The sequence below is a fragment of the Lathyrus oleraceus genome, chromosome 6 (assembly GCF_024323335.1).
Source record: "Lathyrus oleraceus cultivar Zhongwan6 chromosome 6, CAAS_Psat_ZW6_1.0, whole genome shotgun sequence".
Classification (NCBI taxonomy): Eukaryota; Viridiplantae; Streptophyta; class Magnoliopsida; order Fabales; family Fabaceae; genus Lathyrus; species Lathyrus oleraceus.
In genome coordinates this window covers 189,642,585-189,669,040 of record NC_066584.1, presented here as the reverse complement: position 1 = coordinate 189,669,040, position 26,456 = coordinate 189,642,585, and the positions used below count along the sequence as shown (strand labels likewise).

General features: G+C 40.6%; 1 protein-coding gene across 1 annotated transcript; it reads right to left on the bottom strand.

Moving 5' to 3' along the window:
* Positions 1-933: 933 nt before the first annotated feature.
* Positions 934-1,539, bottom strand: LOC127094689 (uncharacterized). Its single transcript, XM_051033490.1, has one exon. The coding sequence runs from the start codon at positions 1,537-1,539 to the stop codon at positions 934-936; it is 606 nt and encodes a 201-aa protein (XP_050889447.1).
* Between the last annotated feature and the right edge of the window lie 24,917 nt (positions 1,540-26,456).

Below are 26,456 nucleotides of genomic sequence, written 5' to 3'. Positions count from 1 at the left end.
CTTGTTGTCGGCCTCCAGTCTTTCAGTAGTTTTCATTTCGAACATCGCGCTGCACTTTGAGCACAACATAGCTTTTGACCCGTTTCCCTTACACTTCTCCTGGAAGTATGATAAGCTTTCGCCAGGCTGAGGGTGGGCCGACTCGAGCCTCCTTTCGTCCTCCTTCCCGAAACCTTCAGTAGTTTCGACCATCATTACTTCAAATGATTCAGCTAACGAGGTTGCTTTGGAAACCTCAATGAGACCATCAGCAGTCCCTACCATCATGCACTCAAGAGGATCTGCGTACAAAGCTTCTTCCACCTTTAGAGGGTCAGAATCCACCTGCATTTTTGGCCTTTCGCCAAATTGGAGCCTTCCTTCTTTCAAAGCTTTCTGCATCAAATCCCTGAAAAGAACACATTGGTGAGTTTTGTGACCAAGGAAATTATGAAATTTATAGAATCCCCTTTTTTTCTTTTTTTCTAGGGGGGGGGGGGGGGGGGGGGGTAAACCCTGAGGGACGATAATCTGACCATCTTTTACTAATAGATCAAAGATTTCGTCGCACTTAGACACGTCGAAAGTATAGGTCTTAACTACGCATTTGTCTATTTTTTCTGGTTCGACAGGGTTTTTTCCATTTGACGGCTTCAAAACCTTACACGCATACGGAGGTCCAGGATTAAGTTCTGCCACATTAACCTCACTCTTGTCGACTATATCTTCATCGTCGGAAGAAACCCCCTCGACTGCGATGTATGACACTTTTTCTTTCTTATGGTATCGACCCGCCTTAGACTTCTCAGCTTTCAGGCGTTCGATACGTCGAACTCTATCGGCCAATTGGGCCATATCTCTCAGATACTGAGTATCCAACTTTTTCCTTATAGAATAATCTAGACCTCCAGTTGCCATCTAGACTAGTTCGTGTTCAGGGACTTGAGTAAAGCATCATGCTTTCAGCAGTCTAAACCTATTCAGATACTGATCAATTGATTCAACAACCTTTTGCTTAACGCTAGCTAGTTCTTTGAGGTTGATCTTTGATTGTCCCATGTAAAATTGTTCATGGAACAACCTCTCTAATTGTGTCCATGTTTGGATCGACTGTGGAGGTAGCATCGTGAACCATGTAAACACGTTTTTTGTCAGAGAACTTGGGAAGTATTTTAACTTCAAATCCTCATTGTTCGCTATATTGCCAGCCTCAGTTTGGTACCTTGCCACGTGCTCGACGGTGGATTCTTTAGTATCCCCAGCGAACTTAGTAAATTTAGGGACTTTCCATCCCCTTGGCAATTTTGTTTGTAAGACAAAATCTGGTAGAGACGAAGAGTACGTCAGCCGCTGGAGGTAAGGACTTACTCCATTTCGCACTATGATCCGTTCGACGATAGCCTCTAAGTTTTGTTCCCCCATGGCTGCATCGTGTCGAACTTGTCGAATAGCCTGGTCTGGATCCTGGTTACGGTTAACCAGTACCACGGGGGGCCTTCGTGCCACCCTTGGGATGTGTTCAAATTCCTGATATTCCTGTTCGATAGTATCATCTGTCATCTCCTATTATCGAATAAGTGTTTTTGGTCGAGGAGGAGGCGTGGGATTCTGACAAACTTGAGCCCTTAGAGCTCCCAAAAAATCTCCAATCCTTATGATTTGGGTTGCCAACTACTGATAACTCTGTGTCGAATCCTAGATCAATGGCCTCAATATAGTACCTATTTACTGAGATAGCATGTGTACCATTTCATGGTTGCTTTCACCCATCTGTTGTCTCATAATGATGACAAAGCTTGACGTAAAAGTTGGGACTGATTGAGACGTCAATCTGAAACCCGGGGGTCGACCAAATAGGGTTACCAAAGGTCCAAACCCCTGGTAACGAGGGAATGGCGATGATGAAGTATCGCTGTAAGTCGAACCGAGATTATGCATATTTTCCATAAACTCCATCGGCATTCCCAACGTTCTGTGCATGGGAATCGTGAAATTGGGTATATGTTGCCCCATAGTTCCCATGGTTGTCGGTGTCGATGTTTGTGGCTGACACAACATCAGAATTGGTCCTACAAATGCTGTTGAAACCATCGATACCATACTAGAGCCGGTGTCGGTGCCCTGGGGCGTCGTTGTGTCTCCCATCGAAGATGTTTCTTCGTGGGGTCTAGGAGACGTCATTTTTCCACTATGCAATCACATACAACTTAACACTGTCGAGGTCCAACCAGGTGTGCAAATTTGTTGGTTCGCCAATAATCTACATCCTTCCTATAAGAGGGTTACTTGTAGGACCGACTACAAAGTCCCGGACTTAGTGTTTGGGTGTATGATTTTTTGGTAAGAAATGTTCTTGAAAGGTTTAAAAGGTGTAGACTCAACTCTTGATGAGTTAAAAACATAGTAAAAATAAGGTAAAAGCGAACGTATAAACGATAAAGCAAAAAATATAAAAGGTAAACTTTGTAAGATTAAATGACTTGTAATTATAAAGCTGAGGCAAGATACATTTTTGTGAGGAGATTGACTCTTTTCTCGTAAACGCTTTGATACTTCAAGCTTTACCCCTACTGTTAATGTTCAAAATTCCACCTCTAGAATTTCACCTAACGTTGGCTTAAATACTAGCTGAAAATAACCGTTTGAAGGTTACAAAACCTTCTCATGATGCCACGCGTCGGTCCACCCCCTCCCCCCCATCTTGACAAATAACTACCCACGATCTCTTTGAGTGCCCACGTTTTCCTTCACTGCTCAAAACCTTCAACTTCGACCGAGGCTTACAGGTGTCGACCTACAGACTCATCCATCATCCTGTCGAGGAGGCTCCGACAGGTCCCCTAGTCGAAATTGGCCTTCTCCCTTAGTCGAAATTGGTTAGCTAACACCAGCCTTAGATAGTTGTGACTTCCATATAAGTCCAATTACGATTTCTTAACATAGAGATAAATTTGTCCCTCAAGGCATAACATTCTAGTAAGTGAGATTGTAAGTCTCCCATTCTTCATGGAATTATGTGGAAACTTGACCCTTTTTCAATTAATGAGAGTTAGTATCATACTTGTTGAATTATCCAAGTTGGAGCCTTTCTCATGGATGATGTCTTGGTTCAAGGATTCATACTTGTGAATGAATGGTTGAGTATTATCCAAAGAATGACTTAATCAATTAAAACTCATCACTAACATTTGACTAACCATTGACTAACTTTTTATTAATGTTGTTTTATTTTCAAGTCATTTATTTTATGCAATTTAAAATTCAGTACCTTTATCATTCATTTCCATTTACATTTTATGCAACTTGTTTATGTTTCAGTCCTTTTCACTTTGCTCATTTAAGCCATATCTTGTGATTGTATATATATATATATTGTTTGTTTGTCTTTTGTTTTGTTTGTGGTCTTAGGACCTTAAAACATCTAATAACAACAAAAACCCTAAAAAACATCTGGTTGGACTGTTGGGATTTGATTTGAACTTCTGGACTTAAAACTAGGCAACATTCCCTATGCCAAAGGACTTGGCCAATGCCAACATTTGAGACTGAGCTATCTCTGCTTGTGTCTTCATCTGATGCAAGACCTTGGATGCCTTGGATTCATCTGCTACTCTGTCTCTGTGCTTATTGTTATATTGTTATTTTTGTCTATGTTTGATGATTGTTCTGAGTTGATCAAGGAGCATTTCATCTGTTACATTGGAAGATATTGAAGACTGCTAACTATTGGAATGCTTGCTTGGATATTATGGCTATCTTTATTTTGATGTCTTGGTCTTCATATGATGCTTGGATATTGATCATTGCTTATTGCTTATTAATTTTCAAACTCCAAAGGAAAATAAGTTTCTATGTGACATTCTTGTCTGTTGGATTACATCCCATTGGTCAGATCTTTTCAACTCCTAACTCTTAATTTTTGTCTAGGATAGTCTCTTCATCTCCTCCCACTTCTTAAATTTCAAAGTCTCTCCCTCTTTTTTCAAAAACTTTCTTTGCTTGTGATTTCAAACTTAGACATGTTTTAATGATTAGAAACTTTGGCCTTATGCCATTGAATTTTCAAACTTTTTCTTAAATCAAACTTGTAAATAAACTTAACCATATTGACTTAAATCTCAAAAGACAAAAAGAACTAACAACCCCATTCAAACCTTTGGCTTCTTGTGCCCCTTTCTTGTTAAACCTTTTGTTAAAATCAATTCACCAACTTCTTTGAAATTTTTACCATGAACTACGGGGTTTTGATCCCTCATTTTTATGTTGGTATATAGGCATAAGACCAAAAGTCTTGTCAAACACAAAAATATAATCAATGAATTCTTTTCTCATCCCCTCACCATCTATTTTATTAAACATCATTTATACCCAAAACATATGCACACAAAAAGGGCTCCCTAGGAGTACCTAGGACACTTTGGGTGCTAACACCTTCCCTCTGTGTAACCAACCCCCTTACTTGTAATCTCTGGCATTTTATTAGTTTTGATTTGAAAACTTCTTATCTTCGGGTTTTGTTCGTACTTTTCCCCTTTCCTTTGGAGACAATAAAAGCGCGGTGACAACTCTGGTTTTACTGACGTCTGTAAGACCCCAATTTTGGCCCTAAGATCCCTCATGGCCCATATCATATCATACCATGGCCTCAAGGATCATTGCATGCCCTAGCTTCCCTCCTAGTGGGTTGGTTGCCTTGTGGGTTGTTTCTTGATCACCAAGCATACCTTGCATTTGTATATCTTTGCTTTCATATGTTTATCATTCAAAAAGTACAAAAATATTGTCAGTCTAACCTTGTTGCTTGCAGTTGAAGCAATCATCAGCAATTAGGTCAAACTCAGTCAACAGTCAGTCAAAGCAATGGATGGTTGCCATTCTTGCAGAATTTGGACACCATGATCAATAATCAAGAGTTCATACATCTTGGGACATCATTTGAAGTCAAGTTCTCAAGGAATTAGGGTTTGGAATTCATCAGAAGAGGTCCAGTCATCCAAAACCCTAGAAAAGTCAAACTTGGTCAACTGTTGATTTAATCAGAGATTGGATGGATAGAATTGATCTGAAGGAGCTCATTCATGCTCATATAAGCCTCATCTATCATGTCAAACCTCATCATGGAAGAATTTGAAGTAGAATCAGAAATTTTCCAGAAATAGCAAGTGGACCTGTAATTTCAACTGCCAAAAATGGAAACTTCTTGATCCTCAACTTACATCATGATACAAGCTTCAAATGAATTTTTGCCCAACATGAAAGTTGAAGATCTTGTTCTCCCATTTTCAAAAAGTCCAAGAACACCCAAATCCCATGTGTGGTTGTCAAGATATGATCAAATCATTTTCACCAATTTTTGAACTTCAAAGAGCCATATCTCTCAAACCATAAGGCCAAATTTGGTGGGGTTTTTTCCTACAAACCACATTTTTCATCCTCTTTCCAAAAATATAAATTTCATTCATCAAAACCCTACCATTCAAAATGGCATTTTTGGACCTTTTTCATTTAAATTCAAAGTTTGACCAAACTTTGACTTTTTGATTCTTTGACTTTTTCTTGATTTGGCCAATTGGGAAATGTTCCATATATCATTTGTGATTTGTTCCAAACCCTAAACCATCATCATATCACCATTTTACTACCATTTTGGACCAAGGTACAAAGTTGGCATTTTTATGCATTTTGGTTCATTGAGTAAAATCAAGTACAGCAGTTCATGAAGCAACCAAAAACAGCAATTGGCAAGGTCCTTGGCAGCCTGTTTAGAGCCCAAAATCGTGCAGCCACTACACCCCCATTTCCACATGCTCAAGTTTAGCAAGTTTGCAAATATTGGCATTAAGGCTAAACCAGTTTAGGCTTTGGATTAACTTGGCTAAACAGGAATATAAAAGTTCATTTCTCAGCATTTTCCAACCCTAGTTTTCACAGCCATACAACCAGGAAACCTCTCATTCTCTCATCCTACACTTTGGCCAAAAGAGAATTTCTCAGCAAACCCTTAAAACAATCGAGCAAGCTTGTGATCCTTCCTCATCTGGACATTAGTTGAGAGCCTTTTGCAACCTCAAAATCTTGCTGGAAACCCCATTTCGTGCTCTGGTTTTTCTCAAGGAACAGTCATGGCAGAACTTGATTCCACCTATTACAAGAGATGCTGAGCTAGTCTTTCTTCATTATTCACCATTGGAAGCATAAATCCTCATCTGCTCGAGCTTATCTTGGCCAAATAGCAACTGTATCTCAGATTTCTTCAAGAATAAGTAAGTTTTCGAATCTTTTATTTTACAAATCCATGCCATGCCATGTGTAGACCTCGACTTGCTGATGACAATGAAACTTAAACCATCGAAAATGATCCACTGTGTTGAGAGAAATAGGGTTTTGAAGTTCTATGTTCAAACTTGTTTCCATTGATTTCTCTGGTGTGAGCTTGTTTTACATGATGTTGCTTGCTGGTATGTGTTGCTTATGGTTGATAGATTCGATAGCCATGCTTGATTTTAGCTTATGGAGATTTTGTTCTTGGTCGATTTTTGCATGATGATGATGACACCCTGTAGCTGAAACTTTGTCTTGCCCAAAATTTTGCATGAATTTAGTTTTGTTTGTGGCTGTTTGATGATTGCACGAATGTTCATGGCCATGTCTGTTTATGTGGTGCTGTTGGAATTCGTTTTTTTTCTCTGATGTTGAGCTTTGATGATGAATGTTGCTGTTGTTTAAACCCATCCTGTCCAGAATTTTTCATGCTCATGTTTGTTTGTTGCTGGATGATGTTGCCTGTACCAATACCATGTGGCTTATGTGCTGGTCGAATGTTGTGTTGATGTTGAAAATACTGAATGCCATGGCTGCTAAAACCCTGCTGCAGTTTTTGAAACCTTATGAACATGCCTAGAGAATCCATGTGAACCATGTTGAATGCTGTTGTTGTTTGTTGTATGAACATTACCATTGCCATGTTAGTTGTTGGTTTGCTGGAATTTCAATTGATGATGATGTTGGTGAACCAAATGTTGAAAACCATGCTGTTAATGCCCTGCTGTTATTGCTTGAACCTTGAACATGCTCAGAAATCCACATTGATTCATGTTCTGTTTGTTTGTGTTAGTATGCCAGTTGAGTGTTGATACCATGCTGTTGTTTGTTTTGTTTGGTTGAATGATGATGATGAGGAATGTTGTTGCTGCTGTTACATGAACATAACCCTGCCCAGAAATCTTCATGCTCATGTTGTTTGGTTGTTATGTCATGAAGAACTTTGTTTTACCATGCTGTTTACTTAATGTTTGCATGATGATTACATGATGTTGTTGTTGGGGGCTTGGTCGAATTTTGTATGAATGTTGAATGCATGCTGCACATAAACCCTAGGGTTTTTAGAAACCCAGAATTCTGTTTGCTATTGGCCAAGTCTACTGTTCCATTGGCAACAGCCAATAGGAACATTTCCCGTGTCCCTTCAAAACGGGGCGTTTTGATTAATGAAAGGGATATTTACCACTTTGCCATCGGTTGACCACATGTTGACCACTTTGCTATGCTTATTTGCTCATATTCCATCCAAATGTTCATCAACTTCAACAATTCTTTTTTAATTCATTTCAACTCCAAAAATTATGAAATTTTTTGCATGATGATCACAAATGTGTCTAGTTTTTTATTGTGAATTTTAATTAATTTTTCACTGGTTGGATTTTTAATGATAATTGTTTTCCCAACATGTATGCCAAAATGATACATTGTGCCATTCCTTTTGTGAAATACTCATGTTGCATCCAATGAGCCTGAAATTTTTTGTGGTGAAACTAGACACATTGACCTTCATTTCCATATAAAGTTTGTGCATTTCTCATTTGTGGATTGAGAGTTATGATTTTCTGAAGTTATGTGTTACATTTGGTGCTATACCATGATCATGTATTTTCCCAATTTTTGTTCACATGCTTCCTCTTATCCAATTGACCTCAAATTTTGCATGAATCATCTATCACATGTCTAGTTTGTGTATGAATTTTCTTGGATTTAATCTTGCTGTTTTCCATTTGATTGAGAATTTTCTTCCATATTTGGTCATTTGTTGACTTTTTGTGCTATGCCTTGCCAAATCTTTTGTGAAATTCTCAAATCTTATTGTATGATCATGAAATTTCATATGTGATAACTAGACATCTCAAGCTTTGCATTGGTGTTAACCTCATTCATTTTTCTTCTGTTTTCAAATTGATATGATTTTTTGAAGTTGACCCATGCTTATTGACTTTCACCATGCTTACTTGAATTTGGTTTGACTTCATGATTTTACTTGACTGCCTTCCTCTCATCCAAATGCCATGAAATTTTACATGTATACCATGTTAGATGTTAGGATTGAGTGTGATTTATTTCATGATTTTTGAGATTGTTTGAGTTGACGTTTGAAAGAGGTCTTGCTGTTGACCTATTTGTGCTCTTTCTTGCCATGCTTTGCATCCTTTTGCATATGAAATGACCATGGTGCATGATTTGGTTGTGAATCCAATTGAGAATGCTTATCAAATGTTTGAACATGAATTGGGTTGACTTTCCTTTGCTGTTTGACTTTTTTCTTTCACCTTTGACCCTAGGCTAGTCCTAGTGGTCTTGTAAGCTTACAATTGAGCTGTTTGTTTCAGGTTAAGCCCCAATGCCTCAAAGACCATTCAAATTTGTTTGAGTTGAATTGTATATTGTGCTAACCTTTGTTTTGTAGGTGTGACTCACATACTTGAGTCTTTGTGCCTTGCACAATTGGTCCCTCTGTGGTTGACTATTGGTTCATTTCCTTTTGATTTTGACTGTTGAACTGCCTACTAATTAGTTTGACTTTTTCAGGTACTTTAGTTGCCCAAGTTCTTTGAACTTGCTTGCTTGCTTTGCTATTTAGCATTTGCTTTGAGGTATAAACCTTTCTCCTTCATGTAGTCTGGAGACCCGGTCTGTTATTTGACCGGGCAAACTGTCTGAAGTCCTCCTTAAGAGGCAATGCCTGTGTGTGTTTAAATTTGTCCCAAGCAGGAAAAGTCCTTCAAGTAAGGCAATTGGTGGAAGGTAGGGATAAGCAATCTATCCCCCACTATTCAGTGTGTCCTCTCTTTGCTCCCATTACATGGTTGAAGCATTGAGATAAATACCCAAGATCTAATCGAGTCAATAATGTGGAGAGAGTTCCTACTTTCTGAACTCCCACACTTTCTTTGATGCTCTCTCTGATCTGAGATAGAAGCAATGAGGCACACCCCTCATCTCCTTTTCATCTGCTTCACCTTAGCCTCTCAATGGCAAGGTTAAGAGCGACCCTTCACCTATTACAGTGGACTTTCAAAGTCAAACCCTCTTGTGTGAGCCCCCATTGTTTGGCTATAGAGTGTGCTGTTTGATATTCATTGATTGATTGATTGCTTCATGTGCACTTGTTTGCCTGTATGTTATGCATTTATCATCATCATCAATTGCCATTAATACATAATCATCTCATTTGTCTTTGTGACATTATCATTGCTGTTTACCCATTGAGGACAATTGTAAGACCATCCATTGGCCATTGCTCCTATGATATGGAAGTGAGTATAAGACCATCACCTTGGCCACTCATCTTATCTTTGCCTGATGCATTTATTTGATTGTATGTGAGGAAGCAACTGTAAGTCCCTGTAAGTTGGCATTTGCATTCCTGTGATCACATGTTCCTTTGTTTACTTGTATGTGAGGATACAACTGTAAGTCCCTGCAAGTTGGCATTTGTTTTCCTAGGATCATACTGTGTATGTTAGAGTAAGTCCAGACAGATTGGCATCTGACATCCATGTTTTGCTTTCTCTTTTTATGTGAGGTTGCAACTGTAAGTCCCAGCTAGTTGGCATTTGCATTCCTGTGATCATATTGTTGCTTTTGTTCTTGTATGTGAGGATCCATTGTAAGTCCCTGCAATGTGGCATTGGATTTCCTAGGACCATACTGTGGAGTTAACCTGAGTCCAGACAGATTGGCAGTTAGCTTCCGTTTCTCATCTTTGTTTTCTTTTGAGGAGATTAGTGTAAGTCCATTGAGTGGCATCTGATATCCATTTCTGTTTTAGGAGACTGGTGTAAATCCATCTATTGGTATCCGGTATCCGCCTTTTATTTCTTTGCCTGTGGAGATTAGTGTAAGACCATTGAGTGGCTTCTGACATCCCGTTTTGTTTTAGGAGATTGGTATAAGACCATTGATTGGCATCCGATATCCGCCTTTGCTTTGTTTGTTTATTATTATCCATTGCTATTCCAAAGGACACACTTGAATCATCTCCCATATGATTTCAAGAAGTGAACCTTCTAAGAAGTTTAACTATCCATCCTCATCCATTCATCATTCATTATGTCCTAAACCTTTTCACACTTTATCTTTCAAACTTGACATAAGTGTTGTGCAAACATCTCCATGCTTTTCAAACTAAAAACCTGGACCCCAAGTCCTTGACTTTTTTTCAAACTCATTTCATAATACTTCTTTCAAATCAATCTTAATCATACTTTGACTCCGTTTTCATAATCATAATCAATTAACTTCACTCATTCACTTGTTTTGGCTCTGTCCATTGTTAATCTTTTCACATTAGCCATAGGTTTCAATTATCATTGTGGTTGATGTAAATCTTGCCTATCCTTAGTGAGTCGACAGTAAGACTTCCGTACTTTAAACAGGGCTAACCCCTCTAGTACGTCGAAGCTATCCTCGCATGGTGGATGTTGTTTTTGGTCGAGTGTTCTCCCATTGATAATGAAAAGCCTCAGTGCTGTTGTTTAAAACTGAATCCACCAACTTTTGGAAATCTTTTAGCCGAACTACGGCGTTTTGATCCTTACCTTTGATGGAAGGTACGTAGGCAGCGGGTTCATCCGTTCGAACACAAAATAAATAAAACCCAATAACACAAAATAACTAACTTGTATATTCTTTTCTCATCATCCCAATCATGTTTGCACAATCTTTATGTCATAACAAATAACAACTTAGTACAACAAGTGTGAAAAGGGCTCCCTAGGAGTACCTAGGACGTAGTGGGTGCCTAACACCTTCCCATTGCGTAATTTACCCCTTACCCAGAATCTCTGATCTTTTATTAGTTTTCTACGTGTAAAACTTCTTAGGCTTTTGTTCGCTTTTTAGCCAGTCCTTTGGATAAATAAAAGTGCGGTGGCGACTCGAAAATTTCAATGTATCCCTAGCTTATGATTTAATCGATAGATCATATAGCGACGAATACACCGCTACAGAAAAGTGGCGACTCTGCTGGGGAGAATAACTCTGGTTGTAGTGCCTACTTTTCACCCTTGTTGTGCTATATTGTTATTCTTTATCTGACATATTTTTGTACAATTTGGGATCACTGTATTGATTGTAATGTGTGAATTGCTTGATATACATTTGCTGTTTGCTTTGGTGATCTGCGAGATGAGTTCTGTACCCGAACTCGAGTGCTCTCTAGGATAGGAGAATGGCATAGTCTTGTCGACTGGTGTGGAGTAGTCCTTAGCCAGTTGACTTGCGAGTCCATTCACTTGGTGGAGGTCATGTTGAACTAATAATGTCACACAAGTTATTTGTGGTTAGGCATTATTCTTTCAATCATGTTCCGCAGAAGCCAAGGACCTTAGTTTACCAAACCCATCTTGGCCTATTTTTAGGACCGCAGTGCGGAGGTCGTTCAGATGTCAGTTCTGATACGATTGTTACGCGATACTACACTCATAAGAGTTTCTCTTGAGAATATTCTTGGAATACGAGTATTCGTTCCTCCGATAATATTCGAAAGATGGAACGATGACTATGGGAACCTCTGATAGAACACGTCTGGCAGGTTTAAACCCTAGTACACTCCCTTTGGGTGGTTCTTAACCGAGACTCCATGCTCGTGACTCTCAACAAACCCGTAATTCGTGGTTGAGTCGTTCTAACATTGTTAATATCAATGGATCCCGGATCAGGTGTAAAACCTAAAATCCACCAAAGCGGCTGGTTGATATTAAGAATGTTAGAACCGGTTCATGTACCGTTAATATCAATGGAACTTGGGTGTCGATAAGGTGAAAACCTAAATCCACCAAAATGGATGATTGATATTAGGGATACATAGAGCTTTCCCACGACCTTTGTTTGGTGTGCTTTGTTTGATCCTTGAGTGTGTTTGTTGCATTCATGCATTCACGCATTCATCCGCATTCATGTCATCAAAAGAGAAAATTTTCAAGGAACTTAAAGGGTTATTTGCAAAATTTTCAGACATGGAAAGACCGAAAAGGCATACAAAGAAATACAGCTTCAAGCAGCCTGATGTCAAAGAGTTAAGGAATCTGACATCATATGTATTAGATCCCTTGGGTTTCAAAGCTCGCTATGGGAAGCTTCTGCCGCTGTTGACTACTCAAGTGGATGAGGGATTGATGAGCACTCTTGCTCAGTTCTATGATCCGCTCTATCATTGCTTCTTATTTCCGGACTTCCAGTTGTTGCCGACTTTGGAAGAATACTCTCACCTTATTGGGATTCCGATTCTGGATCAAGCGCTGTTCAGTGGCCTAGAGAGTATTCTATCTGCTCGAGAGATTTCCAGTTTGTTGCATATAGATGAAGATCTGATTAGAGCTAATCTGACTACCAAAGGCGGAATTCAAGGTTTTCCCTCCGAGTTCCTTATTGCTCAAGCTACCTTTTATGGGAAGGCCATGAGTGAGGATGCCTTTGAGGCTCTATTCGTATTGCTTATCTATGGATTGGTGCTGTTTCTCAACTTCGACAAGTTCGTCGACATGAACGCTATTAGGATCTTTTCAGTTCTTAATCCAGTTCCGACCTTGTTGGGTGATGCATATGTCTCCTTGCACTTAAGGAATATGAAGAATGGAGGAGTTATTGTCTGCTGTCTACCCCTGCTGTACAAGTGGTTTATTTCGCACTTGCCGCAGACAGTTGCTTTCAAGGAGAACAAGGGATGTCTACGGTGGTCTCAGAGACTCATGTCTCTCACCAATGATGATATCACCTGGTATGATCGCGTGTATGATACCGTTCAGATCATCGATTCTTGTGGTGAATTCCCCAATGTGCCTCTTCTTGGTACATGTGGTGGGATTACCTACAATCCTACGCTTGCACGTCGTCAGCTTGGGTTCCCCCTAAAGGATAAACCCCATAACATTCTGTTAGAAGGCGTATTCTTTCAGGAGGGTAAAGATCCCCAAGGCCTGAAAGCCAGATTTGTCCGCGCTTGGCGCAATATTCGCATAAAGAGTAGGAATGAATTGGGTCCAAAGAACTGCATTGCTTTGGAGTCATACACCTCTTGGGTCAGACAGAGGGCTGCTACCTATCTGATGCCATACGATCATCCGAGACCTACACTGTTGGATGTGGCTGGGCCTTCAACCCTCCCTACCCAACGTGTAGAGGAGTTGAGAGAAGAAGACCTTTCGCGTGCCTGGATCCGCGAGAGAGAGGAATTGCTGCAGCAGCTCAAGGAGAAGGATGCTATGATTGAATTTCTCGAGCACCGAGTGATCGATGATCCAAACGACACTTGGACTTCTCTGCTTCCTCAGTCTTCCAAATTCTGGAAAAGGAAGTATGATCAACTTGCAAAGGAGAAGGCTGATATGGAAGCTGCCTATGAGAGAGAGATCAAGAAGTTGTGCACTTCTCATCTTCCAGCATCCCGAGCTAATAGGGATCCATAGGATGTCATTTACCTTTTCTCTTTGTAATAATTGAATTAAAAATGCTGTATTTCTTTGTTTTGATATATTTTGAATGAAAATATTTTCCATGAACAATCAAAATGTTTAATATTCAAAATATTGCAAATGTACCCTAAGGGTTCCTTGAAAACAAAGCATTTGCACAAGCATTTCATGCATCATTCTTGCATAAACAGGTACCCATTTTTCTGGTCTTCCGGTTCTAACATCTGCTCTTCATTTATTTTGAAGACAAGCTGACTCACCGGTATTATACGAGAGTCAACTCTGCAAGGATTATGGAGCAATTGGAACAAGAGAACCAGAGTTTGAGGGATGAAGTCGCCAGACTTGGCGCTCTGATGGAGCAACTTCTTGCTGCCCAGAATCAGCCTGCTCCTCAACCAGCAACTCCGGTTCAGCGGACGGTTATTTCTGAAGTGGCTACATCAGCGGTGCCTGTCAGTGCCCAGCAGCCAAACGCCATGCCTCCCGGTTTTCCTTGGGGGATGCCTCCAGGCTTCATGCCTGATCTGCCAGCTCCTACCTTTGCTCAAATGCCGGCATCTAGCCCGGTCCCTATTCCCGTTCCTCCTGTCGTGCATACCATGCCTAGGGTAGACGACACCATCTATCACTCTGAAGCTTCTGAGGGCTCAGATGTTCACGAGAAAATGGATGCAATGAACGACCAATTTCTCGAGCTGAGAAAGGAATTGAGAACTCTCCGTGGCAAAGATCTCTTCGGCAAGTCAGCAGCCGAACTTTGTCTAGTTCCCGGTGTTAAAATACCAGTTAAATTCAAGGTCCCAGACTTTGAAAAGTATAAAGGGAACACTTGTCCTTTGGCACACTTAGTCATGTATGCCAGGAAGATGTCCACGCAGACCGACAACGATCAACTCTTGATCCACTACTTCCAAGACAGTTTGTCTGGTGCTGCTCTCCGTTGGTATATGAGTCTGGACAGTGCCAACATCCGCTCTTTCAACGACCTTGGCGAAGCTTTCGTCAAGCAATATAAATACAACGTTGACATGGCGCCTGACAGAGATCAACTCAGGTCTATGTCACAAAAGGACAAAGAATCGTTCAAGGAGTACGCCCAGAGATGGCGTGAGCTGGCAGCTCAAATCACTCCACCATTAGAAGAGAAAGAGATGACCAAGATCTTTCTGAAGACTCTTGGGTCATTTTACTATGAGAGAATGGTGGCCAGCGCTCCCTCTGATTTCACCGAGATGGTGAATATGGGGATGCGTCTTGAAGAGGGTGTCCGAGAAGGACGGTTAGCTAAAGATGATGGTTCTTCCTCTAAGCGTTATGGAGCGTTTAAGAGAAAAGAAGGTGAAGCCCATGCCGTGCAGTCTCAGCCAAAGCATAGAAGACCCTCTGTTCAGAGGAAGCCTGCACGACATTCTGGTCATCAGCACCAGGTGGCTCACGTAGCGCCTGTTTTCAAGGATAATGCTCCTCAACGTCAGCAATATCAACCTCAACAGTATCAACATCAGCAACAATATCCACAACCACAGTATCAACAACAATCTCGTCCACAGCAACAGGCTTATCAGCCTCGTGGGAGTACGAGTAATCAAGCAAACATGGGCTATGAAAGGAAGAAGATCAGCTTTGATCCGATTCCTATGACGTATACGGAGTTATATCCCTCTCTAATAGAGCGGAAGTTGGTTTCTCCGAGAGATCCTCCGGCTATACCGGCCAACCCTCAGTGGTGGTATAAGCCTGACCAGCATTGCGTCTATCACTCTGGCGCTCCGGGCCATGACATCGAAAATTGCCTCCAGCTGAAGACTAAGGTTCAAGACCTTATGAGAAGCGGAATTCTGAGTTTTGAAGACTCCAACCCAAATGTCACCAGGAACCCATTGCCTTCGCATGGGAAATCTGTGAATATGATCCAGGAGGACCTTGGGAAGTACAAGGTTAAATACGTCAGCCATATCCGACGGTCGTTGGTTGATTTACATAGAATGCTGTGTCAGCACAGTTATTTGGAGCATAACCATGACCAGTGCCGCGTCTGCTCGGTCAATCGTTTGGGTTGTGACCAGGTTCGCAAGGAATTACAAATGATGTTGAATGAAGGTACCATTGAGATTCTCCAGAATCGAAATGTTGATACAGTTGAACCTGAGGTGAATGTCATATCTCCAGTGTTCAAGTTGCCTGAGCCTGTTGTTATTCGCTACAATAGCAATAAACCAAAGGCTTCCCCTGCTTTGATTATCAAGCCAGCCGGCCCTGTGCCGTATTCATCTGATAAAGCCGTACCTTTCCGGTACAATCCTGTTGCTATCCAGGATGGGGTTGAAGTACCTCTGCCGTCTACTTCCGTGACCACTATTGCTGATGTTAGTGGGTTGACCCGCAGCGGTCGTGTCTTTTCTGCACCAGCAAAGGCTACCGCTTCTGAAACTGTTGTGCACCCTGTAGGGAATGCTGTGAATGTTCAGAATCCGGCACTTGCTGTTGCCCAGCCTTCCTCCTCTGTACAAAAGACTCCTGTTTCTTCAGGTGGCCCGAGTGGCACTGTTGATGAAGAATCTGATGAGATGCTGAGGCTCATCAGAAAGAGTGAGTACAATATTGTAGACCAGCTTCTACACACGCCCTCCAAGATTTCCATACTTTCTCTGTTGCTGAATTCAGAGCCTCATAGGGAGTCTCTGCAGAAAGTCTTGGACCTGGCATATGTCGATCACGACGTCACCTTGGAACAATTTGATAGCATTGTTGCAAACATTACCGCTTGCAACACTCTGAGCTTTTGTGACGCTGATCTCCCTGAGGAGGGAAGAGACCACAACATGGCTTTACATATCTCTATGAACTGCAAATCTGATGCAATGTCCAATGTGTTGGTGGACACTGGATCATCCCTTAATGTATTGCCAAAATCCACACTCTCCAGATTGTCATATCAAGGTCCTCCTATGAGGCAGAGTGGGGTTGTTGTGAAAGCTTTTGATGGGTCGCGCAAGACCGTGATTGGGGAAGTGGATCTCCCGATCAAGATTGGACCAAGTGATTTCCAGATCACTTTTCAAGTAATGGATATTCACCCATCATACAACTGTCTCTTGGGCAGACCATGGATTCACGAGGCTGGCGCCGTGACATCCACCCTACACCAAAAGCTGAAGTTTGTCAAAAACAAGAAATTGGTTGTAGTAGGGGGAGAAAAGGCTCTCCTGGTCAGTAATCTGTCTTCTTTCTCGTACATTGATGCAGAGGATGAAGTTGGAACTCAGTTTCAAGCTTTATCTATTGATGAACCAATCGAGAAGAAGTCTCCTTCATTCACTTCCTACCGAGATGCTAAGCTGGCCATTGAATGTGGTGCAGTTGCTGGTTTAGGGAAAGTGCTTGAACTTGAAGATAACCGATCCCGGGCTGGCATTGGCTATGGTTCTGGGGCATGCAATGAGCAAGGTCTGTTCACCAGTGGAGGATTCATCCATGCTGATCAACCTGCAGAAGAGGAAGCTGCTGCTGTCATTGAAGAAGAAGATGCAGAAGATCTGAACAATTTCATCATTCCTGGTGGTGTCTGCCACAATTGGGTCGCTGTGGATGTTCCTACGGTCATTCATAAGTCAGCGTGATTTGTTCATCTTGTTTAAAACCCTTCTCCCATGCCAAAAGGAGAAGTGATGACATTGTTGGCAGCATTTAATACAATGATGTTTTCATTCAATTAATGCATTGTTAAACATTTGTTTTTCCTTTGTTTTCACTTTTTGCTTTTTGCATGAAATCAGTGATCACAAAAAACCCTGAAAAACATAAAAACAGCCTTTTCATCTGCATAATTGATTTGCTTGTTTAAAATTCAAAAGCTTTTCATTATCCAGAATCATTATGCAGGGATTTCTAAACCCATTGAACATAATGATCCAACGCCATCTCCTAATCTTGAAGTCCTTGTATCTGAGGCAGAGGAAGATGATGTTGAAGGGGATTCCCGACGAGATTACCCGCCTTCTTGAGCACAAAAGAAGCTCATTCAGCTGTATCATGAGAATCAGCTAAACAGTCAAACTGGGGCATTGCAAATGCAATCAAAAATCAATCAAAAAAAAAAAAAAAAAATCAAAAGAAAAAGAAGAAAAAGAAAGAGGGTGAAAAAATAAGAAAAATCAAAAAAAAAACCAGGAAATTTTTTTCAAAGTTTTTCAAAAGAAAAAAGAAAAAATTATACCCTCAAGTCCCTAGTTGACTGATGCTGAATGGATTCAAAGTCGTTATGACCAGTTGAATTTAATTGAAGAGAAGAGATTAACTGCCATGTGCCATGGTCAGTTATATCAACAGAGAATGAAGAAAGCATTCGACAAGAAGGTCAAGCCTCGTGTGTTCCGAGAAGGTGACCTCGTGCTCAAGAAAGTTTTGTCTTTCGCGCCCGATTCCAGGGGCAAGTGGACTCCAAACTACGAGGGTCCATATGTTGTTAAGAGAGCCTTTTCAGGCGGTGCTTTAATGCTTACAACAATGGATGGGGAGGATTCCACTCGTCCTGTGAATTCAGATGCAGTTAAGAGATACTTTGCCTAGAAAAAAAGTATATGCAAATGAAAAATAATGAAAAAAAACCGAATAGCTCGCTAAGTTGAAAACCCGAAAGGGCGGCTTAGGCAAAAATGAGCGTCTCGGTGGAAAACCCGCAAGGGTAATTCAGGCAAAAATTAGAGACTTGAAAAAAGGAATATATTTGCATCCCGCTAGATTGAGTACCTCACCCTGGGGCAATCTAGGCAAAAATTAGGGATTTGGCAAGTAACTGCATCCCGACAAGACTTTCTGGTTCATCAGTCGTCATTTCGTCAGAAGATTCTCGATTCGTCGTCAACTGAAGCTTCGGATACATCGAGATTCAAATTGGTAGAGAAAGGATCATTATGTTCAATGTAGCCCTCTTCCAATATATATCACTGATTTCAAATTTGTACAGATCTATGGAGTCTTGCCATTTGCAGGCTACCATTCTATCAAATCAATTTGAGCTTTTTATCCAATTATTTGCACTCTTATTTGTTTCAATTCAACAAATGTTTTGCATGTTTTAAATTGATAAAATGTCATTGTTTTAAACAAATCAAATTTTTTCAAAATTTTTGTTTTAAACAAAGTGAACATTCACAAGATTGAAAGGATACTCAAGAATATCTCAGTGCTCTCCCGAGGGTGGCATGATTTCCAACAGGTAAGACATTGGTTCATTTTCCTGGTTTGGTGGTACCTTTTTTCTCCAGATCTTTGTTGAGGTTGTTCCTCAAACCAAGTTGTTGTTGGGGCTGTTCCCCAGTACAGTCGCAAGCAGAGTGTTGTTGAAGATTTCGTTTTCTCCAGCAGCAGTTTTCCCCCCAGCATGGGTGTTTCTTTATAGAAGTTTCGGTGGTTAAATGGTTTGTCATCCTGGTGCCCCGTCACTTTCTCCAGTGGGTTGTCTGCCCCAGACTTTGTTTGTCTCCTCAGCAGTCCTGAGTATAGCTGATTGACCGATACTCCCCTCGGAGTCGCGAGTAGAGCTGTTATTAACATCCCCACCAGGGTCGCGAGTAGAGATGTTATTGATATCCCCGTCGGATTTGCGAACAGAGTTGTTACCTCTTTTCTCCATGCAGTGTGCCAGCAGGATTTGTCTGTTTCCTCAGCACGATCGCTTTCTTTTTGAAGACGCGGTAAGTCAGTGGTTTGATACCCGGCACTTTACCTTCCCCCCGGCGAAGTCGTCTGTGGAATTGTTGCTATCTCTCCATCAGAGTTATTCTCTCCAGCAGAGCAGGATTTATTTTCCTACTCCGTGGTTGATTGGGTTGACATCCCAGTATTGCAATCATCTTTTCCTCAGCGTAGTCTGCAGAATGTTCGTTGTGGCAGCTTTGCCTGTTGAATACTCTTCCAATCCCCGATATGGTCGGATGATGGCTCTAGCCTCCAGTGAACGGATTGATTTCCTGACTGTTTGTGATCCCCAGTAGAGTGGCTCCTATTGCAGAATCTACTTGTCGTGGTCAGTTTGCTATGTATATTCTCCCCAAGTGGAGTGGTTCGTTGCAGAATCTGCTTATTTGATCTGTCCTCCCTCAGTGGTTTGTTCCCAAGAGAGTAGCCGACAGTTTTCCCCAGTAGAGTTGCTTACGCAGTTAGATTCTACCTGGACGATATCATTCTCCCTCAGTGGGTTGTTCCCCGGTGGAGTTGTGTGGATCTGCTTCTACAGCAGTTTGTGCTTGTGCAACGCACTTTTTATTTCTCAGTCGACACTGGGATCCCCTGCAGATATACTTTGGGACTTCTCTTGTTCCCCTACAGATTTGTCTTGGTGGCTGTTATGCCCGTTGTGACTTTCTGTACCCTGATTGGGTTGTTTCCTGATATCTCTGATTCTCTGCTTCTTCAGCAGTACTTGCAGATCTTTGCTTTACAGCATATAGATCTCCGCAGATTGGCTCTCCAGCTGGTTTTTCCCCTGGAAGTATAATACCGGACGTTTTGGTTCCTGAACCTGTTTGTGTTAGAACTGTCTGTTTTGTCAGCATTCATCAAACATCAATCACGCATATTCATGCATATTCATAAACATTCAGGTATTCATATTGCATTTCTTGTCATATATCTTTTGTTTGTCGTGTCTCCTGCTATGGTGATATAGATCTCTTTACAGATCTCCCCAAGCAGATGTCGGGTGTCTAAAATCTCTCCATATAGAGTCAACCCCATAAGCAGAAAATGTTGTTCTTTCCTTCTGCAGTTCCCCACTGAGATATATCCTCGTGGATGACGGTTTCTTCCGTTTCCTCCCAACACATATATTAGGATGGATTTTCCTATTTGAGTTACACCCTCATTAGGACGTGTCTTGATTCAGTCTGTCTTTTCGGATCATTCCCGAATTGGCTATTTGTCAAATGTTTCGTGTTTCCCAGTGGGTTGTTCCCCAGCGGAATGTTTTTGGGCCTCTACCCTCATAACCGGTAGCTATAAGTCCTATCTTTCTTGGCTTTCTTGACAGAATTTGTGGTTATACACCTTTTATTCTCCAGCCAGAGTTTTTGGTTTTCTACCTACTACCCGGTAGTTGTAAATCCTATTTTCCTGCTTTTCAGCAGTTTGTGGTTTGTTATAAACCCTATTTTGGTTTCCCGTGCGGATTTGTGATTTGTTCTATCCCCACGCGGAGTTGTTGGTCTTCTACCCCGTATTCGGTAGATGTAAACCCTAATTTTGTGGTTATCTTCATCTAGTCTTTGATGTTGATTTTCCTTTGCTTGTATAAGTTGCTCAGATCAGCACTTATATCCCTAGCAAGTCTTTTGTGGATAATTGCCGTATGCTAGCAATTTTATCCCCAGTGGGTCTTTTCACCGTTTGCTAGTGATTTGTTCCCAGGATCATTGGTTATATACTAATGCATCCCCAGCTAGTCCCTGTCGATAATTGCCGGATGCTTGCAAATTATCTTCAGCAGATCGCCTTTCATTTACCCTTTTGTTGGTAATGTCTGTTGCTCCTTTTGATTGGTCATCATTATATACCTATTCTGGTATCCTGATGCCTTTCTTTGCGGATTTTTATCCTTAAACAACCCAGTAACCGGTTCAGGATAATCTTCCATGCGAGTATATTATTCACGGTCTGCCGGTAATGAATAATATGTCTCATGCGCTCTTTAGTTGGAATCCTTTGTTGATTTTCCCCAGCTGAGCAAGATTCGCATTCTTTGTAGAATCGAATGTCCATCCTTTAACCAGTTTGTGTTTTGGATGATGAGTGTTTTGGAACACACACCAATTCACGTTTTTTTATCCATCCTTTAACCAGTTTGTGTTTAGGATGATGAGTGTTTTGGAACACACACCAATTCACGTTTTTTCAGCCATCCTTTAAACAAGTCTGCTGTTCTAGCTTTCTTTCGGATGATGAGTGTTTTGGAACACACACCAATTCACGTCTTTATATCCATCCTTTAACCAGTTTGCGTTTTGGATGATGAGTGTTTTGGAACACACACCAATTCACGCTTTTGTCCATCCTTTAACCAGTTTGCGTTTTGGATGATGAGTGTTTTGGAACACACACCAATTCACGTTTTTTGCCCATCCTTTAACCAGTTTGCGTTTTGGATGATGAGTGTTTTGGAACACACACCAATTCACGTTTTTTGCCCATCCTTTAACCAGTTTGTGTTCAGGATGATGAGTGTTTTGGAACACACACCAATTCACGTTTTTTGCCCATCCTTTAACCAGTTTGCGTTTTGGATGATGAGTGTTTTGGAACACACACCAATTCACGTTTTTTGACCATCCTTTAAACAAGTCTGCTGTTCTAGCTTTCTTTCGGATGATGAGTGTTTTGGAACACACACCAATTCACGCTTTTTTGTCCATCCTTTAAACAAGTCTGCTGTTCTAGCTTTCTTTCGGATGATGAGTGTCTTGGAACACAAACCAATTCACGATTTCGGATCTTATCCTATAAACAACCCAGTAACCGGTTCAGGATAATTTTCCTTTTGAGTATATTATTCACGGTCTGCCGGTAATGAATAATATGTCTCGTTCACTCTTGGGTCAATCCTTTGTTGCTTTCCCCTCAGAGTAAGATTTGCATTCTTTACAGAATCAAATATCCATCCTATAAACAAGTTTGCTTTCGCTCACTTCAGGATGATGAGTGTTTTGGAACACACACCAATTCACGTCTTTGGTCGGTCACCTGTTACATACCTACAACCCGGTATCCTTGGTGTTCCTTCCTGAGTTTGTTACCCTTACCGGTAGCATCTCATTTTGCTTGTTACTTCCCCAGTGGAGTTTTTTGTTGCTCCCCCCCAGGAGTCAGCTTATGTCTCTCCAGTGGATTTATTTTCCTTTGGAATTCTTTTCCCCTTTGTGAGTTCTTCACTCCCCAGTGAGTTCTCCAGTCTGTTTTCTGTATTTCCTTAATCAGAGTCGTGTCTTGTTCACGCTGTGTCAGTTTTGTTTTTCCCCAATTTAGAGTCGTGTCTTGTTCACACATTTATTTTATTATCCCCATAGAGTCTTGTTAGAGTCTCTATTCCTGGTGAGTGTACTACTCCGATGGATCGTCTTTTCTTCTGTGTGAATCATATTCCCCACAGAATTTGTGTCTTTTGCATGCATACATTTGCATCATGAGGTCTCTTAGGGACCAAAATTTGTCTCATTACTGTTATTTAAGGCCATTCTACCGCGTCAAGATGAAGATTTCTAAACTTCTCTTCTCCGGCTAGAATGACCTTAAATAGGGGCATCTGTAAGACCCCAATTTTGGCCCTAAGATCCCTCATGGCCCATATCATATCATACCATGGCCTCAAGGATCATTGCATGCCCTAGCTTCCCTCCTAGTGGGTTGGTTGCCTTGTGGGTTGTTTCTTGATCACCAAGCATACCTTGCATTTGTATATCTTTGCTTTCATATGTTTATCATTCAAAAAGTACAAAAATATTGTCAGTCTAACCTTGTTGCTTGCAGTTGAAGCAATCATCAGCAATTAGGTCAAACTCAGTCAACAGTCAGTCAAAGCAATGGATGGTTGCCATTCTTGCAGAATTTGGACACCATGATCAATAATCAAGAGTTCATACATCTTGGGACATCATTTGAAGTCAAGTTCTCAAGGAATTAGGGTTTGGAATTCATCAGAAGAGGTCCAGTCATCCAAAACCCTAGAAAAGTCAAACTTGGTCAACTGTTGATTTAATCAGAGATTGGATGGATAGAATTGATCTGAAGGAGCTCATTCATGCTCATATAAGCCTCATCTATCATGTCAAACCTCATCATGGAAGAATTTGAAGTAGAATCAGAAATTTTCCAGAAATAGCAAGTGGACCTGTAATTTCAACTGCCAAAAATGGAAACTTCTTGATCCTCAACTTACATCATGATACAAGCTTCAAATGAATTTTTGCCCAACATGAAAGTTGAAGATCTTGTTCTCCCATTTTCAAAAAGTCCAAGAACACCCAAATCCCATGTGTGGTTGTCAAGATATGATCAAATCATTTTCACCAATTTTGAACTTCAAAGAGCCATATCTCTCAAACCATAAGGCCAAATTTGGTGGGGTTTTTTCCTACAAACCACATTTTTCATCCTCTTTCCAAAATATAAATTTCATTCATCAAAACCCTACCATTCAAAATGGCATTTTTGGACCTTTTTCATTTAAATTCAAAGTTTGACCAAACTTTGACTTTTTGATTCTTTGACTTTTTCTTGATTTGGCCAATTGGGAAATGTTCCATATATCATTTGTGATTTGTTCCAAACCCTAAACCATCATCATATCACCATTTTACTACCATTTTGGACCAAGGTACAAAGTTGGCATTTTTATGCATTTTGGTTCATTGAGTAAAATCAAGTACAGCAGTTCATGAAGCAACCAAAAACAGCAATTGGCAAGGTCCTTGGCAGCCTGTTTAGAGCCCAAAATCGTGCAGCCACTACACCCCCATTTCCACATGCTCAAGTTTAGCAAGTTTGCAAATATTGGCATTAAGGCTAAACCAGTTTAGGCTTTGGATTAACTTGGCTAAACAGGAATATAAAAGTTCATTTCTCAGCATTTTCCAACCCTAGTTTTCACAGCCATACAACCAGGAAACCTCTCATTCTCTCATCCTACACTTTGGCCAAAAGAGAATTTCTCAGCAAACCCTTAAAACAATCGAGCAAGCTTGTGATCCTTCCTCATCTGGACATTAGTTGAGAGCCTTTTGCAACCTCAAAATCTTGCTGGAAACCCCATTTCGTGCTCTGGTTTTTCTCAAGGAACAGTCATGGCAGAACTTGATTCCACCTATTACAAGAGATGCTGAGCTAGTCTTTCTTCATTATTCACCATTGGAAGCATAAATCCTCATCTGCTCGAGCTTATCTTGGCCAAATAGCAACTGTATCTCAGATTTCTTCAAGAATAAGTAAGTTTTCGAATCTTTTATTTTACAAATCCATGCCATGCCATGTGTAGACCTCGACTTGCTGATGACAATGAAACTTAAACCATCGAAAATGATCCACTGTGTTGAGAGAAATAGGGTTTTGAAGTTCTATGTTCAAACTTGTTTCCATTGATTTCTCTGGTGTGAGCTTGTTTTACATGATGTTGCTTGCTGGTATGTGTTGCTTATGGTTGATAGATTCGATAGCCATGCTTGATTTTAGCTTATGGAGATTTTGTTCTTGGTCGATTTTTGCATGATGATGATGACACCCTGTAGCTGAAACTTTGTCTTGCCCAAAATTTTGCATGAATTTAGTTTTGTTTGTGGCTGTTTGATGATTGCACGAATGTTCATGGCCATGTCTGTTTATGTGGTGCTGTTGGAATTCGTTTTTTTTTCTCTGATGTTGAGCTTTGATGATGAATGTTGCTGTTGTTTAAACCCATCCTGTCCAGAATTTTTCATGCTCATGTTTGTTTGTTGCTGGATGATGTTGCCTGTACCAATACCATGTGGCTTATATGCTGGTCGAATGTTGTGTTGATGTTGAAAATACTGAATGCCATGGCTGCTAAAACCCTGCTGCAGTTTTTGAAACCTTATGAACATGCCTAGAGAATCCATGTGAACCATGTTGAATGCTGTTGTTGTTTGTTGTATGAACATTACCATTGCCATGTTAGTTGTTGGTTTGCTGGAATTTCAATTGATGATGATGTTGGTGAACCAAATGTTGAAAACCATGCTGTTAATGCCCTGCTGTTATTGCTTGAACCTTGAACATGCTCAGAAATCCACATTGATTCATGTTCTGTTTGTTTGTGTTAGTATGCCAGTTGAGTGTTGATACCATGCTGTTGTTTGTTTTGTTTGGTTGAATGATGATGATGAGGAATGTTGTTGCTGCTGTTACATGAACATAACCCTGCCCAGAAATCTTCATGCTCATGTTGTTTGGTTGTTATGTCATGAAGAACTTTGTTTTACCATGCTGTTTACTTAATGTTTGCATGATGATTACATGATGTTGTTGTTGGGGGCTTGGTCGAATTTTGTATGAATGTTGAATGCATGCTGCACATAAACCCTAGGGTTTTTAGAAACCCAGAATTCTGTTTGCTATTGGCCAAGTCTACTGTTCCATTGGCAACAGCCAATAGGAACATTTCCCGTGTCCCTTCAAAACGGGGCGTTTTGATTAATGAAAGGGATATTTACCACTTTGCCATCGGTTGACCACATGTTGACCACTTTGCTATGCTTATTTGCTCATATTCCATCCAAATGTTCATCAACTTCAACAATTCTTTTTTAATTCATTTCAACTCCAAAAATTATGAAATTTTTTGCATGATGATCACAAATGTGTCTAGTTTTTTATTGTGAATTTTAATTAATTTTTCACTGGTTGGATTTTTAATGATAATTGTTTTCCCAACATGTATGCCAAAATGATACATTGTGCCATTCCTTTTGTGAAATACTCATGTTGCATCCAATGAGCCTGAAATTTTTTGTGGTGAAACTAGACACATTGACCTTCATTTCCATATAAAGTTTGTGCATTTCTCATTTGTGGATTGAGAGTTATGATTTTCTGAAGTTATGTGTTACATTTGGTGCTATACCATGATCATGTATTTTCCCAATTTTTGTTCACATGCTTCCTCTTATCCAATTGACCTCAAATTTTGCATGAATCATCTATCACATGTCTAGTTTGTGTATGAATTTT